Source organism: Sturnira hondurensis, unplaced genomic scaffold (assembly GCF_014824575.4).
Source record: "Sturnira hondurensis isolate 20B ecotype Veracruz unplaced genomic scaffold, ASM1482457v3 Scaffold0012467, whole genome shotgun sequence".
NCBI lineage: Eukaryota > Metazoa > Chordata > Mammalia > Chiroptera > Phyllostomidae > Sturnira > Sturnira hondurensis.
In genome coordinates, this window is record NW_028085098.1 from 1,013,231 (window position 1) to 1,030,567 (window position 17,337).

General features: G+C 38.4%; 1 protein-coding gene across 2 annotated transcripts in view; it reads left to right on the forward strand.

Annotated features, from left to right (window-relative positions):
* Nucleotides 1-17,337, forward strand: part of MYOM1 (myomesin 1) — a 154,821-nt gene that overhangs the window by 51,835 nt on the left and 85,649 nt on the right. For both annotated transcript variants that reach the window (XM_037060703.1, XM_037060704.1), the window contains 6 exons: nt 1,499-1,730; nt 2,174-2,331; nt 10,600-10,692; nt 12,481-12,569; nt 12,700-12,762; nt 16,342-16,506. In XM_037060703.1, coding sequence (XP_036916598.1) covers nt 1,499-1,730; nt 2,174-2,331; nt 10,600-10,692; nt 12,481-12,569; nt 12,700-12,762; nt 16,342-16,506 — 800 coding nt within the window. The remainder of the gene's footprint in view (nt 1-1,498; nt 1,731-2,173; nt 2,332-10,599; nt 10,693-12,480; nt 12,570-12,699; nt 12,763-16,341; nt 16,507-17,337) is intronic.

Consider the following 17,337-nt stretch of genomic DNA (forward strand, 5'->3'; position numbering starts at 1 on the left):
TGTAAGAAGCTTCTAGGACAACTTCAAGAGTACAAATATTACATTATGGGGTACTGTACCAGAAGGAGAAGAAAGAGCAAAAATTGAAAGCTATTTGAAAAAAATGACAGAGAACTTCCCTAATTTGGTGAAGGAAGTAGACATGTAAGTCCAGGAAGCACAGAGAGTCCCAGACAAGATGAACCCAAAAAGGCCCACACCAAGACACACCATAATTAAAATGCCAAATGTTAAAAACAGAGAGAATCTTAAAAGCAGCAAGAGAAAAGAATTTAGTTACCTACAAGGGAACTCCCATAAGACTGTCAGCTGATTTCTCAAAAGAAACTATGCAGGCTAGAAGGGATTGGCAAGAAGTACTCAAAGTGATGAAAAAGCAAAGACCTACAACCAAGATTACTCTACCCATCAAAGCTATCATTTAGACAACAAGGACAGATAAAGAGCTTTTTAGACAACAAAAAGCTAAAGAAGTTCATCATCACCATCCAGCCAGTATTATATGAAATGTTAATGGGAAAGCTTCTTTTTCTTATTTAAGAAAAAGAAGATCAAAGCTATGAACAATAAAATGGCAAAACCCACAAATCTATCAATAATTGAATAGAAAAAACAAACTAAGCAAACAAGAAGAAAAGAAAAAGAATCATGGATATGGAGAGCATTTTGATGGTTGCCAGATGAGAGGGTGGTGTGGGAGAATAGTGAGGAGGTGAGGGAATTAAGAAGTACAAATAGGTAGTTCCAGAATAGCCATGAGGATGTAAAGTACAGTACAGAAAATGGAGTGCCCAAAGAACTTATCTGCATGACCCAGGGACATGAACAACGGTGGGGGGATTGCCTGAGGGAGTATGAGGTGCTGGTTGGAGGGAGCAAAGAGGGAAAATCGGGACAACTGTAATAGCTTAATCAGTAAAATATAATTTTAAAAAAGAAAATTTCATTTCTTACACTGAAATATTTTGAGTTTACTGCGTCCATGACAGGTTTTTAGTTAAGACAGTCAAGGATAGAGTATTGTATAGATTTTAAATTCATTTTAAATTGGCCCTGGCTGGTGTGGCTCAGTGGATTGAGTGCTAGCCTGTGACTGAAAGGTCAGTGGTTCAGTTCCCTGTCAGGGCATATGGCTGGGTTGGGGGCCAGGTCTCCCGTTGGCAACCAATTGATCCATTGATGTTTCTCTCCCTCTTTTTCTCCCTCCCTTCCCCTTTGTCAAAAAATAAATAAACAAAGTCTTTTTAAAAAAGGTGGTTGTGGTGGTAAAACAAGATAATGTTTAAAAAAGCACTAGGCAAAGCTCGAGGGTGATCACAGGTATTATTATGGTTGTTATCATTGTTTGTGACTTCGTATGTGAAGAGTTTCTGATTTACCAGGTTTTCTTTGGATGTGGTGCACAATGTCTGAGGTCTGGTACTTTGAACTTAGTAAAATCAGGCAATCTTATCACTGCCACACACAGTACCTATATTTTGCCATTATTATATTCTAGCCAAGTGCATGTCAGTGGAATTGAAGACACAGAAGAAGAAAGGATTAAAGAAGCTGCTGCTTATATAGCCCAGAGGAATCTTCTTGCTAGTGAAGAAGGACTCGCAACATCCAAACGGTCCACCTCGTCAAAACAGTCTACATCCACTCTTCAGCAGGAGGAAATTTTTGAGAAGAAGTCGAGGAAAGTTGCAATTCGAGAAAAGGCAGAACATCTGTCACTAAGAAAAAAAGTAAGAAAAGACACTTCAATATAATTTACAATAGTAGAAATGCATGTAACGTGTGTGTGTGTATGTGTGTGTGTAAATTGATTTGTTTCAAATGAAGAAATATAATCTTGTGGAGAAACAAAACAAGAGAAACAAAGAGGAGGACATCAAAATATATGTGTCAGAGAAAGACAAACTTAATTGTTTTAAACTCCATAGAATTTTAAGTTCTACAGAAATTAAGCTTCTAAAGAACCTTAAGAAGTCCACCTTAGGGAAATAAAATATGTTCCTCAGGCTTAAAAATTAAATTGTATATTTGTTGAAAAAGTACTAAGGGGTATGCATTTGATTTTAATACAGAAGTCAGGTTCCAAATGGAAAAATAGATATAATTTTGGTTTCTGCTTGTTGTTTTAGTAGCACAAGTCACTTTGATTTTATAATATTTTTATTTTTTTCAGTTGGAGGAAACTGAGGCATTTCATAGAAAGTTGAATGAAGATCATCTTCTCCATGCTCCTGAGTTTGTCATTAAGCTTCGTTCCCACACTGTTTGGGAGAAAGAAAACGTAAAATTATACTGCTCGGTATCAGGCTGGCCAGAACCTCGTGTCACATGGTATGTTATCTTTATGAAAGCTGATCATAGAATCAATTAAACAAAGTTAACTGTACCTCTTGTGAAAACATCCACCATTATAAATATGCAGGAGTCAATGAAAACATTGACAAATTTGTATATATTTTTTAAATAGTGAAGAAAGGATACTGGGATTAATATTTTATGTATGAGAAGAATAGTCTTTCATACATTATAATGCATTACGATATTTTATAATTGCATTATACAAGTAGGTCTTTACCTTGTATCATGTTAAAATGTCATCAACATATTTACATACAAATTAAAAAATACACGTACAACTGCTATGAGCCATACAAACTTGTTCTCATTAAATATAGGTATCATTTTGTGAGAAGAAGCAATACTGCTGTTTTAAACATAATTAAAGGCCAAACGGCTCAAACTCTACTCCTTATGTGAACTCAGGTCTCAGTGAGTTTTCTAAAGCAAAAAAAAAGTTGGGATTTGATGGGAAATATCACTCAATGTGGGGCCAGAAAGAGTTTTCTTTCCATAAAGGATAAGCACCTCTTTCTCCTTCCATTGTATTTCCTTCCTATTGCAATTGTCAATGATTTTTTGATCCCTGAGCTCAGAATTTTCTTGTTTTATGTCATAAATGTCTGCTACAGAGAGCAGAAGTGCGAAAATGATTAAGGCAACTCAAAAAGATGTTTTTTTACTTTATTCTCTGACATGAGTATTTTGCATGCTGTTTTCTTCTCCTCAGGAGTAGTGGTAAATGCACCCTGTGTTGTAGTATAAACACTACACTGGACAGCATTGTTGCCCCCAGGGCCCCCGCCTCCTCCTTCTTTCTTCCCCACCATCTCTAGTGTTGGTCGGACACCTGGCTAGCACAAATGGAGGTAGCTGACTAGATAGACCCTGTCTAAGGTCATTCTTAAGGAACAGGTGGTGTGTTTTAAAAAATTCACCTACAATATCAACCTACCTCTGATAATATTGGATTTACTTATAATTTTTCTTGTATGTAAACTTTTTTCAGGGTTCTTGAGTTTGAAAAGCAAAGAATGAAAACCTAAGCCAACTATATATTACCAAGGCAAATAATTTATAGGAAACAAAAATGAGAACTACAGAAACATATTTCAATGCAAATGAAGTTTAAAAAATAAATTTACAACCTTTAGGGTACAAAGGTATACTATAATAAGCTAAGAATCAACCTATCTTTGCCTCACCTTTCTCTGTGAGTATAGAGTTGCACAATTTGGCCTATTAAAGGGACATTTTCTGTTCAAAAACTGATTACTTCCCACCTTCAAAAAAATCCAAACTTTCCTATAGAAGTGCATGAAGAATAACAAATTTCCAGCTCCAAGATATATTCTTTGGTCAGTAAAAATATCCTTTTGTAAAATGGAAATTTACTATTAATAAATGAATAATCAGAGTCCTGAATTAAGTACATATATTTATCACACAGCATCCCATCTCTGTTTTCCTGCTTTTTAAAACTTCAAATTAAAGATGATTTTTGAAAGGATACAAAGTAATATCTGGGAGATAAATCTTAATTTCTCATGCATTTATTAATTTTGTTAAATACACAGAAACCATAGTGCAAACATGCTTATATACATTGATGGTGTTATTTATTAAATCAGAGTTATGTGGTTCCACAAAGGTAGAGCTCAAAATATGTTGAAGATTAAACTCCTTACATTGTATTTTTTGACTGGAAAAAAAAAGAGTGATTTAAAAACAAACAATAAAAGATCAAAGCTCCCCAGGGAAATTTGAGATGACCAAATTGTCAACTCTTAGAATTCCAGTCACAGTGAAAAAATCGAATATATTGCCAATTTTCAGTTGTCCTTACTAATGGAACTGAATTGTAGTGCCATTCGTTACAAAACTTTCATAACTGGTGTTGAAATATTTATCTTTTTAACATGTGACTTTTATGTCCTAGGGGCTCCTTTTAAACAAAACTAAAAAGACAAAAGCAAGATTTGTCTCAGGAATGATTAGGTGGCTGGTCATCTATTGGAACGAGCCTTTCCCTAGTTTCTACACCCCCGTTAGTGCTTGGAGAAGACAGCTTCATTTTTACCCAAATTCCCCCTTTAGGGATGGATTGGGACACTTCACAGAAAATCCTATTGCCTTGCAAGTCAAGTAAAAAGTAAAATATTACAACAAAAGAACTAGTGGACCACTAAGAAAATAGTTAACCATACTTCAGAGAGCAAGATTTGTCCCTGGATAGAACTAAAATTTAGACAATCTGCTAGCAGATGACAGAAAACTGGCAATGGCAATTAAGAGGTTAGATCCAGATTTTGTGGGGCATGAAGCTTCTACAGTTTGGGGGTACTCTTTACAAAAAAGAATATGAAGTTGGTAGTATAGATTAGGCATGGAGTCTCGTGGGGACCTGTGCTAGTGGGAGACCCTACAACTTCAGTTTCATTGGCTCCGAGATAAATCCACCTCTGGGAGTAAACTACTATGTAGGATTAGTGTACACTCCTGGGTGTGTTTCCTTTTCAAAAAAATAATCATTACATGAAGCTCTGATTTTACAATACTGGTCATGCAATCTTCAGTAAGCATCCTTCCCCTCACAGCCCAAGCAAGAACCAAGGTACTTGATTACTTTGCTGGCATTTATGCCTTTTTGGGTCCCAACTGCAGCTTCTTGGGTCTAATACTGAAGACAAATATGAAAGAAATAACTGAGAATGATCTCCCTGGTTAGAAGGAGTTAAATTACAGAAGTAAGTTTGTGATACTGTTTCACGCAGTCATGCTGCCTCTACTTGTAGCAGTTAGGGCCCTAGCTATGTCTTTCACCGGCATGTGTTCCCTGGGCCTGGCTCCCTTAGAACTCTTTCCAAAGACAGTTTTATTCCAAGTTTCCACTAAGCACCTTCAGATCATGGAAATCCCTGAGGTCTAACAAATGACATGAACACGCAGCAGCTGCTCTTTGGTCAGTCCCACGTGCTAACCAAGCCTATGTGGGTGGAATCTAGAGGTTGCCGGAGATGCTAAATGACAGGAGCACACATTGCTCATCGTGGCCAGGTGAAGAGATCCTGAGGAGCACTGCCCTATTCCCCACTGACTTTGAAAACAGAGAAGCCTGCATAGGCCTTGGGTCCAGTGGAAAAGTTAGTTGCAGAAGACACTGCTGCATTACTACAGTGAGGCTGGCCACCCTGAAGCATGGCTTTGTCAACATAGAAAGAAAAGAATATATGTGGTGGAAAAACAAAGTTGTTTTCCTAAACAAGCTATATTTATATAATAGCTTGCATAATAGGCTGTATATTGGTTTAAAGAGGAGGGGAAAAATTTGTGTTTGTGTAGTCAGGAAACTCAATACTTATAGGTTTTACATCCATGCATTCAATCAACTGCAGATTGAAAATATTTGGGGGGAAAACATCCCAGTCATGTTCAAAATGCAAAATTTGAATTTGTCACATGCCGAGCACTATGTTGGATCCATGGAAATCAAGTTATGCTAGGGCATACTTTGTTGTAGCCAATGTATGAACATAGGTTACATGCAAATACTACACCATTTTATATCAGGGATTTGAGTATCTGTGGATTTTGGTATCTTCAGGGGGTCCTGGAACTGATCCACTGTGGATATGGAGGGAGGACTGTATTTTCTTTCTTTACATAAAGGAACTCTGGGAGAAGATGTAAGAATCTAAGGAGAACAGTTAACTGTGGGGAAGAGCTGAGTAGAAAGTAGGAAAGTGTCAGGAAGAAGACTATTTCTTGTGCACCCTTATACTTTCTGGTTCTTGGACCATACAAACGTATTGCCTAGTCATTTTGAAAAATTATATGAAAATGGGACAATAGGAATGTTCTCTTTAAAAGAAGGGGAGAATTGAGTTATAAGAGTCAGATTTAATTGGATTTCCAACCCAAAGTCTAGATCAATTTTATCAATGAAAATATGCATTGTCGTCTGCAGAGAGATTTACATGCACTCACAGGGGCGTATGTTGGCATTAGTGAGCTGCATTCATTCATTCTCTCACTCACAGTTTTTTAATCCATGTGTGGATATTGGGCTAGATCCTCAAGAGAGACACTTAAAATACATGTTTAGAATTCTTCACATTGCCCCTCAAGTCATCTGAAAATACACACTTAAAGAAATTGTTATTGGGCATGATAATAATTTAAAACCTGGGAATGAAATAGTATGAGAACTATATCTTAAGAAGAATGAAATTTGGAAAAGGTTTTTTTCTATTTTCACATATTAAAAGAATTTATAAATTTAATTATAGGATTATGTATTGAATTTGTTTATAAGAGTATAGTTATCCACAATGTACTATTTAAGTTTTGTAGTTTCTATTATATTGTCTTAGGGAAACAATCTACCTTTAAATAGTAGTTTAAAAACTTACAAACAACTATTTGTAAGTTTTAATTACTTCCCAACATCAGGGTCTGGGATTTAGTTTAGATTTTTCTTATTTATGTAATTCCAAAATCTGTCCAAATGGGATTGGTTTCTCTTGGCCAACTGGTTTTTAAAGTGGGTAATAACTATTCATTCAAAACATAAGGTTGGAGTCTAAGCAGTAGTCAGTCACCTTTGTGGAGAGATTAAACAGGATATCATTTTGGCATGCATTATGTGCGGATAGAAAAAAATGGAATGAAGCCGTTTTATTTGACCATGCTTCCCACTACCAAAGAGCCTTCCTTGTTACCCTCGTTACCAAAGTCAACCCAGTACCCAGACATTTGTTTAACAGAACTGTGTGTGTGTTTTAAACACAGAGTATTAGTCTGTAAATAGTTAGAGTAAATGGAAGCTCATTAACTGTTTGTAGCTACTACATGAAAATAATAAGAAAAATAGGGTATCTCTGAATATGCACAAGAATTTCAGAAACCTCTTGACAGATAATCCCAGGGTGTAGATTGCTTTCCAAAATTAGCTGATGACTGGTGAGTTTGGAATTTCACTGTCCAGAAATAACAAGCTGTGAAGCATATTCAGAGCAGGCCACACACCCTTCCTTCCTTCCCTGACTTAATGCTCAAGACAGCCAGTCTCAAGTGACCCCGAACCTGAATGCCTTGGTGAAGTCCATGGAGAATTGAATTGCTTCTTGATTTACTCTTTGTCCACTGCTTTGAAACAGGTGTTTCTTACACTAACATCTGGGGTACCAGAGGAAAGACCAGAAGATTCTCAATGTTGGATGTGTGCAGATGAGGGTTTATGTTTTAAACCTATTTCATGTGCCAGGTAGTCACATTAGAAAAATCATTAAGGAGCTAAGTTGGGTAGCACTGCAGAGTGAGGAAAGTGAAGCAATCCTGGGAAATGCAAAATACTGTTCTAAGTCAAACTTTATGGAGATGTTTGGTCATAAGCTAAATTGTGTGTCACTCAGTTTTGGGTCAAGCAGCACATTCCACAGCCTTTGGTGTCATATTTCTGTCATATGCTGAAAAGAACTATTAAAAAACAGCACATAAAAAAACTGAGCAAGAAGGAGCTTCTGAGTCAAGTGTGAAATTAAATAAACCAATTCAATCAGAAGATCATGTCAATGATTAGGCCCTACCCTGTCATTCGTCAAAACGAGGAATGTTAGATATGAGAAGCAGCCAGCAGATTTCTTTTTACAGGCCATCCCTGAGCAGATAGTCCTGCCGGGCTGGGGCCTGTGGTGAGACAGCTGGTTGGGGCTGCTGCCGGGCCTCCGAGAAGCAGCTGGCAGTGTGCTCCGAGGTTGGGTAGGTTATGCCGCTATGACTGCCACGCAACCGCAATTTTCTTTTTTCACTTTAAAAATTTTTTTTATTTTTTAATTATAGTTGATATACAATGTTAAATAAGTTTCAGAGGTACAACTCAATGATTAGGCATTTATATAACTTACGAAGTGATCACCATGATAAATCTAGTACCCATTTGACATCATACATGTAACTGCAATTTTTAAATCAGTCCACCCCTCTCATTTTAGATCAGGGAGAACCGAGATACAAGAGCCTCAACTTACTGTTTTCATATGTATGTCCACATCATGAAGTAAGTGTATGCTTGTCAGATATCTGTTCCTGCCCTGGCTGGTATGGCTCAGTGGGGAGTGCCAACGTGTGAACCAAAGGGCTGCCCATTCGATTCCCAATCAGGGCACATGCCTGGGTTGCAGGCCAGATCCCCAGTGGGAATCCAATGAGAGACAACCACACATTGATGTTTCTCTCCCTCTCTTTCTCCCTCCCCTCCCCTCTCTAAAAATAAATAAATAAATAAATAAAATTTAAAAAGGAACTATTCCTTTGGCCAAAAATTATGAAGCTATAATTAATCTATTGCATTACAAAATAATTCCATTCAATCCAATTTGACAGACACTGAGTGCCTAATATGTGCCTATGACTGATTTTTCTTGAAAGTGGGAATAGAAATAGATATAGATCAGACATAATCCCTATTATCAAGGCACTGGAAGCTTAGTAGAAGTGACATATATTCAGCCATAATTTAATAAGTGTTATATCTTGCAATTTGATCCAAGTAACACTGATGCAGAGAGACAGGAAAAAAATTAATATTGTGTGGGTGTTTTAGGGAAGAGTTTATTGAAGAGTGGCATTTGATATGAACCTTAAAGGATCACTTGGGATTTTGCTAAATGAAGGAGAATGATTCCTTCTAAAAAGCAGAGAGAATCTATATGTGTTTTAGCAACACAGAGCCTGTGTGCACACATGTGTGTGAGTGTGCAAGCTGGAGAGAAGAACTGATTTGAAATTGTTTTCTTCTCTCCTTTTCCATCACTTTCCCTGATCCCAAATCTCCTTATAACCATTTCCAGAAGTCTGAAGAAATAAAATAGAGTTAAATAGAGAACAACTGGAAAATGGAAGCATCACATGTTGTCAGGAGCCAGACTGCCTGTTCAGATCCCAGCTCTGCTATTCCTAGCTGTGTGAACTGGGACGAGTTACTTCACCTCTTCGTGCCTTGGTGTCTTCATCTGGAAAATGAAGTTAAAAATAGTTTTGCCTTATGTGGTTGTTGTGAGGGTTGAATTTGCTAATCTATTCACAAAGCACTAGAACCTCGCCTAGCTCATAGTAAATGCTCTGTGTCAGTTATGGTTATTAGTGTTATGTTATCTGTGCATGAAAAGTCGGGTGTCTGAAAAGGAAACAAGTTGAATCCAGCTCCTCTTTGGGGCAGAAAATGGCTTATGCAGGAGAGCCTGATTTGGCACCATAGTCACTGGCAATTGAGATCATGAGGACGTGGTAAAGAATCAAGATGTTGCTTCTGGATTTGGGAGAGAGTCTCTCAGGAAGGGCCCCTCCATGTCACCTCACTCTCTGAGGCCTGAAAGACTTAAGTAGGGCTAGGACAGTCAGGAAAAGAGAATCAACCTTTCAGCTTTCGTTTGTCATAAGTTTTTTCATGATTAATGTATTTTACGTTCTTCCAAGCCAAGAACCATTCTTGCCTATGACAGAATAAAACACTCAACTCTAGTGAGCTTCCAATACAATCACACTGTTTTTGAACAACATGCAAGAATGTTAGGAGGAAGAATGTTTTGCTCTCGTCCTACATAGAGAGCCAACAATAAAACGCCCAGCACAAAAACTTCTCCTCTGTCGTGTCAACAATGGTCAAGTTTTTCTGTAGATCTTTTATTGAAGTATAATATGCACACAAAGAGTGCATATTGTATAGAAATGTAGAGCTTTGATGAATTTCTGTAGACTGCACACACCCACGTAACCAGCACCCAAATCAAGAAACTAACCATGATCAGCACCCAGGATGCCTCCTTCTTGTCCCCCCACCCACTCCTCTACACCCCCGACCCCAGGGGGATATCACTTTCCTGACTTCTGGCGGCATGAATTGGTCTTTTCTGGTTTTGCACTTACAGAGATGCAGTCACTGCACTGTGTACTCTTTTGTATCTGGCTCTTCCACTCAACATTATATATGCAGGATTCAACCACATTGTTATGAATGGTCAGCTTTTTAAATGTAATTTTTATGATGGACAGGAAAGGAAATACAGTGAGAAGCTTTGTTATATTAACTGCGCATTTTATCTAGTTTACCATAGATTTGCCTTTGTCGAACTGGTGCTGCTGCTGACCTCAGTGCCGTGTTTACAGGTGTTCCTTCAAGAACAAGAATTACGTATGTGTGCAGTTTTAATAGTGAAGATGTTTACATTTTGACTTACTTCCTCTTGTTTCATTGTCTCATAGGTATAAAAACCAGGTGCCAATAAATGTCCATGCAAACCCTGGAAAGTATATTATAGAAAGTCGATATGGAATGCACACGCTGGAGATTAACAAGTAAGGACATCAGAGTCTCTGTGTGTTGCCTCCCAACCACTAGGGGGAGGCACCTCACTGCTCCGTGTAGTAGCCGCCCTCCGCCCTTGTTCCCAGGGCAGCACAACCACAATGGGGGACCCGCACGCACAGTGCCTCTCCAGGTGTCCGGCTATGGGTGGTGGGCAAGACTGGTTCTTGCCAAGCCCGCTTTACCTACTAAAGTGATCTTATGTTTGAATTCGGTCAAAAATATTGAGAAAAACACAATTTGTATCTTTTTATTTATCCTTTTACATATTGGTGAGTTTTTCTTAGACATCATTAAGAAAATAAGTTACAAAAATAGACGTATTCAATTATCTTTTCAGAGTTCCAAATCAACATCATCATTATCACATTCTTTTGCCTTCAGTCAGTAAAGTACATGGAAGTTGGTTTGGGTGGCAATGAAAGTAAACTGGACTAGGAGAAATTGCTCTTTCCTTCTGCTCACCAGGGGCTGTGGAAAACAGTGCACCCACACTATCAACCTGTAGGTGGAGGCAGGGTGGACACTGGGGTGTTTTTAAAGCAAAATCCAAAGCCAGATTTGAAAGCAGAACCCACATAAGAATTTCTAAGCCCTCAAAAGTTTATCATGTCTCCAAAGATAGTTTTGAAACTCACGCCTCGTTACCTGGATAAAAAGGTTAAACAAGCTCCCACCACTTTCAGTTCACATAAAACCATGACATGCTGAGATGTCAAAGTAAGATTTGCATGGCGCTGACCTTCAGAGATTTATGGCCTTCTCTGCAGAGCAGAGCAATTGACACATGTGATGCTGGACTGCACATTGAACCCTGGCACCCTGTGATATGCACCAAGCCCTGTCCCTGACCTCAGGTCACACCAGTTCTGCCAGTCGGTGGTTCTACGGAGAAAACAGTGTGCTCTGTGGTTGCTTGACAATTAAACAGTTACAGGAAAGACAATTATATTGATGTTCCCGGGACTCTACTGCTGTCTGTAAAATTTGAACAAGAAATAAGTTTACAGAAGTGAAACTAAACTTAGAGGGACATGGAATAGCACAGACTGGAGCAGCAATAAGACACAAAACAACCTGCTTTGGAATCTCAGCCTGTTCGTCTCTCTATGAGATTGTTGTCTCCTTAACTCCACTGTTAAAGACATCCCGATTCCCGTATTACAACTCAGAGTAACTTCCAAATGGCAGTTCTTGTGTCGTACTGTGGGCCAAAGCTCCAGGTATGCCCTGAACCTTAGTAGAATTAAGGAATAAATAACTTGTTTGTACTTTGAGGCTAGAACACAGAACAATACATTAGACCCACCAGGATCTGGCCTGTGGCTCAGGGAGGCTGTGGAAGTCTACGAGCAGAGGCTGTTTCTTTCTTTCCCTGTCTTTTGTCCTGTTGTCCCCAGACTGAAGTCACCCTGAGGGAGACCAACAGGGAGGCTGTGCCCCCAGTATCATAATACTGTTTGTGCTGTGATGTATGTGCTTAGCATTTTGTTGACGTTTCTTGAACATCATAAATGAACCCGGGCTAGGGTGACAATGGACTATAGGTTTTCTCCCATTCTGTGCTGTGGAGTTGAACCTGCTGTAAATCTCTTGAACTACGAGAAATCCCACAGGAAGCCAGATCAGAGAGAGTAGCTTCGTCAGGAGCTCCTTGGCACAACATGTTAACCACTGATTTGCAGTGTGTCGTGGTAGAAAAGAGATTCTTGAAGGAATAGCTAGTAATTGCAAGGACTATCACTGTGATGGCCATGCCCTTCTGTTTGTTCTTTTAGATGTGACTTTGAAGACACGGCTCAGTACCGGGCCTCAGCGATGAATGTTAAAGGAGAGCTTTCAGCGTATGCCTCGGTTGTGGTAAAGAGTAGGTTTGCTGGACTTGCTTTATTCACAATGTATTTTTATTTTTATTCACAATGTACTTTTATAATTATTCCCGTTGCTAAAAAATAAGTGAAGAAGCAGTTCACATGCATTTCTGCTTTCTTTTCTAGGATATAAGGGAGAGTTCGATGAGACTCGTTTCCATGCTGGGGTTTCTACCCTGCCCCTGAGCTGTAAGTTTAAAAATATGTCTGCTAAGTGCCATCTCCACTTAAAATAATGTGCTGTGCACCTGAAACTAATATAATACTGTCAACTATAATTTAAAAATTGAAAAAAGAAAAAACTCATGGAATTGTACACTGGAAAGGGTGAAATTTACTGTATGTAATAATGCTTTAAAAGTCAAGTAAACTTGACTTTAAAAAATGGGAAAAATAAATAATAAGATAATAAAATAAAATACGGTATAATGAGCTATTCTATAATGCTGAAATAAATGCATAGTATATATTATAATATTTGCTATTATAAAATATGTACATAATAGCTACCTATGGTCAGGTTTGTATTTTTAGATTCTTTGGTTACTATTCTCTTTCTGAATATAATTGCTTTGTTTGGGTTTTATAAAAGCTGAGATGTGATGGGTTAAAAAAGGCAAACACTTTTGTGACTTTCTGCATAAAATGAGAAGGATCATTGCACAACCCTGGGCAGTGATTTAACCTCACACACATGAGTTGGGACTGTTGAGAGCAGCTTTACTCATCCTTCAATATCCAGGTCAGCATCCTCTGCTTGAGAAACCCATGTGGACCCTCACTGCCACCCCTGCCCCCACCCATTCAGAGTTGGGTGTCCCCGGTGAATCCACAGGCCCCCCATAGGAACCCCTGTCACACTGTTAACTGTTACATGTTTTCCTCTCCCAGTGGCCTGTGAGCCACTTGAAGGCAGGGCTGCACTTTAATCTTTACACCCCAGCACCTGACACAGAGTAGCTGTTCAATAATGAATGAATAAACAAGGACATTAATTTATGAAGTACAATTTAAAAGGAAGTCTAAATGCGGTTAAATACCAAGCTATTAAAATATTCCAATTAGTGGTAATTTGTGAATTTCAATTATTTCACCTATGTCAAAACTTCTTTTCATGGGAAGCTATAAAAATAAAATCCTTATAGTAGTTCAGATAATTAGATGCTTACAATGATCAGACTAAAAAAGGGAGCCAAATTCTAACTTCTTAATTTCCAAACGTTAAAGAATAAGTAGTAGTTTTGAAAATGACTGATGAAGATACTTTCTCAGGGGTCAGCTTTTCACCTAACTGGTTAGTTTGATGTCTATAGATGACCTACTCTATCAACTTTAAAAATAGCTCTTAATTTTAATATTTCAGTTACAATAATTGGCATTGATACCATGGGTAGGAAGGGATGGTGAGTGGGAGTGAGGGAGGAACGCATTCCAAATCCTGTCCTCCTATCATTAGATTCATCTGGAGACAGTATTCCAGCAGAAATCCTCAAACTATGACTTACCCCCCCAAGACTAGCCTGTCGACCATTACACAAGTTTCTGAGTGCATCTTGTTCGTTCTCACTGCCACTTCGTCGTCACCCGTGTTCCTCCCATTTCCCTCTTCTCCATCAAGTCAGGGTCTGAAAGTCCAGCTCCACTCGACTCCTCTAATAACTTAATCTTTCTGAGTCTCCTCTGACTGACCCCTGAATTAACTGCAATTGTTGCCAATGTAGAAAACAGAGGACTCATCAGCGTATTCAATTAATATTCATAGATCATCTGCTGTGTGCTAGGAACTGGTTTAGGTGCTCAGAATGTGCTGGTAAATATCATAGATGAAGCTTCCTGCCCTTGGTTCTGTTCTAACAGCTAATATGTATTGATTAGTTGTGCCAGACACTGTACTAAGTCGTTTTTCATAGGCACTGATTCATTTAATGCTTTCCCAAAGCTTATGAAATAGGTGCCCTTTTATCTGTGACATGCAGTTGAGGAAGCAGATTAGAGAGATTAACTCATGGGACTAGAAGACAAACACTGGCAGAGACATATAGGGACTTATAACCTGGTCTGTCTAATTTTAAGCCACATTCTAAACCAGGAGTCAGTGAATATTTTCTGTAAAAGACTAGATTGTGGGCCCTACGGTTTTTGTTACAACTATTCAGTGTTGCCATTGTAACACAAAAGCAGCCACGGACAGTAGGTAAATGAATGAGCATGGCTGTGTTCCAATAAAACCTCATTTATAAACATTGAAATTTTAATTTCCTATCATTTTTCACATGTCACAAAATCTTATTCTTCTTTTGCTTTTTTCAAATGTTAAAAAACTTAAAACCATTCTTAAAGGCACAAAACAGAAAGCAGTGTAGATTTAGCTCACGGATTTGCCAACTCCTCAGCCTCAGTCCCGTTGTAACCCTTATCTTTGCCCCCTAAGTCGGCTTCGGAATCAGCCCTCCTTCCCATTGGGGAAGGTCTGGTCAGGTTGTTTTGCTTTTCAATTTCAGTGGGACATCATCATACAGAAGTAGAGCAGATAAGACATGCTTCAAAGAGAAGTTATTCCCCTGTTGGTTATAACCAGTTTGTGGGTTGCCAGTGGTTTCCTGGCAACACACAAGTTCAGGGCAATATCATGGACTGGTTGAGAGCACAAACTGTAGAGACATCCTGCCAGTGTAAATCCTGGCTCTGTGGGGTGCATGTGAGCAATTATTTAATCTCCCCATGTTGCTGTTTCTTTGTCTATAAAACAGAGATAAGTAATGGTACCTATTTGATAGGGTTTTTGTGAGGCTTGAGTTAGTGGATATTAAGCACTTGGAACAATACCTGGCACAGGTTGAACGCAATAAATGTTAACTTGCTTTTTCAAATTAATACTAAGAGATCTTAGGGAGACAGAGAGATGAAATATGAGAGAAAGGTCCTGAGTTTTAGAGATGGACAGGTATAGGTTTGAATTTTAATTTCACATGTGATACCTTTGAAACCTTGTCATTAGCTGTATATTTGTAAACTTCTATATCCCCATCTGGAAGAAATGAAAAACTAGTATCTTTGCCATGATGTTTTTACAAGGATTAGATGACCTGTCAAATGTAACATGCCTGGCATTGCAATAACCTGTTATAAATAGTCATTATTTTCTCAAGCCCTTTTCTTTGAGAAAAGAAAATATAAAACCTAGGAGAGTTCATGATGCAAGCATTTATACAATCTATAAATAAGACATTTCTAAGAAAAAAATTCTTAAGTTACAATATTTTAAACCTTTTCGCATTCTCCATTGACATTTCTTATATTTTTAAATTTAAATTATTAAAGAAACTAAAGCAACTTACTGAAAAACTCATTATTCATGACTAATTGATATGGCTATTTGTTCTAAGATTACAAGCAATAGTTTAAATGAACTCAGAATCTAAAATTAAAAAGTGCATACGTATTTAATATATCTCTACTAACTATTTAAGTCTAAGCCAAATGTGGTATTAATTTACATTTTATATAAGGCATTAAACCTGACCTTTAAATTCTATTAATTATAGATAAGCTTTTCTGACTAATGAAGCAAGAATTTTCATACTCAGAATTTCTATTTCTCATAATGACGTGTGAATATGCTACATACTTCTTTCATAAGACTTAATTTTTGCCCAGATAAATTAATTGATCTATATTTGTTGTGACTGCTCTCTGCCAGTGCTTATTAAAATGCTTATGTCTCTTTGACGAGAAGAAATAAATTACTGGTGTTTTTGTTGTACCCAGCTGCCGTGACACCTTACGGTTATGCGTCTAAGTTTGAGATCCACTTTGATGACAAGTTTGATGTGTCATTTGGGAGAGAGGGTGAGACGCTGAGTCTAGGCTGCCGTGTAGTCATCACTCCTGAAATTAAGCATTTCCAGCCAGAGGTCCAGTGGTACCGAAATGGTGAGCCTTGATAACAAATTCTCACTTAGGTTCTTGTTCACAGAAGGTTGGGCTTGACACCAGAGCATGAATGAATGTCCATAAGACTGCAGATCTGTTTACCAGAGCTGGCAGAAACTCGACATTGGAGGGCATAGCCTATTGAAAGTTTAAAAAGTTTTTTTACAGATGTATCAAAGTAGCAGAATTTTCATAATATGTTTGAAGAAATTATAATTTACCACCAAGTAATGTATGGAAAGGACTACCAAAAAATGTGATTTTGCTTATGTTACCCGTATATATGTTCATTTTGTCAGTTAATTTTATTTGGCAAAATAAATGAAATTTATAGTCCAGTGAGACTATGGAGCATGTCAGTTGTGCATGGGGGCAGCTGGGGTGGCCTGTGGCACTGTGCAGTCCCAAGGCAGGGGCTGGAACCTGGGCTCAGGCTGAAACCAGCATGGCAGTGGCAGCAGCAGCATCAGTGGTGGACGTGTCCCTAGAGGAGGAGAGGGACAGCGTGGGAACCATCGGTGGGAGGCCAGCTTGCCAGGCAATCCCCAGAATTTATCTTTGTGGGGCCTGTGCCAGATATTAGATCCCTGGCCTGAGTGCTGCCAGGAACTGCCAGCAATCGGGCGGTAATCTTTGCTGGCATTGCAATGAAACATGGAAGGCAGTTGGTAGGATTCTTCAAAGAGTTTAGAACCTCTGGTTATGAAAACTGTCACAACATGGCAAAGCAACTATATACAGGCTTAGAAATAGAAATTAAGTTTTTTTTAAATTTATTTTTAGAGAGAGGGAAAGGGAGGGAGAAAGAGAGGAAAGAAACATCCATATGAG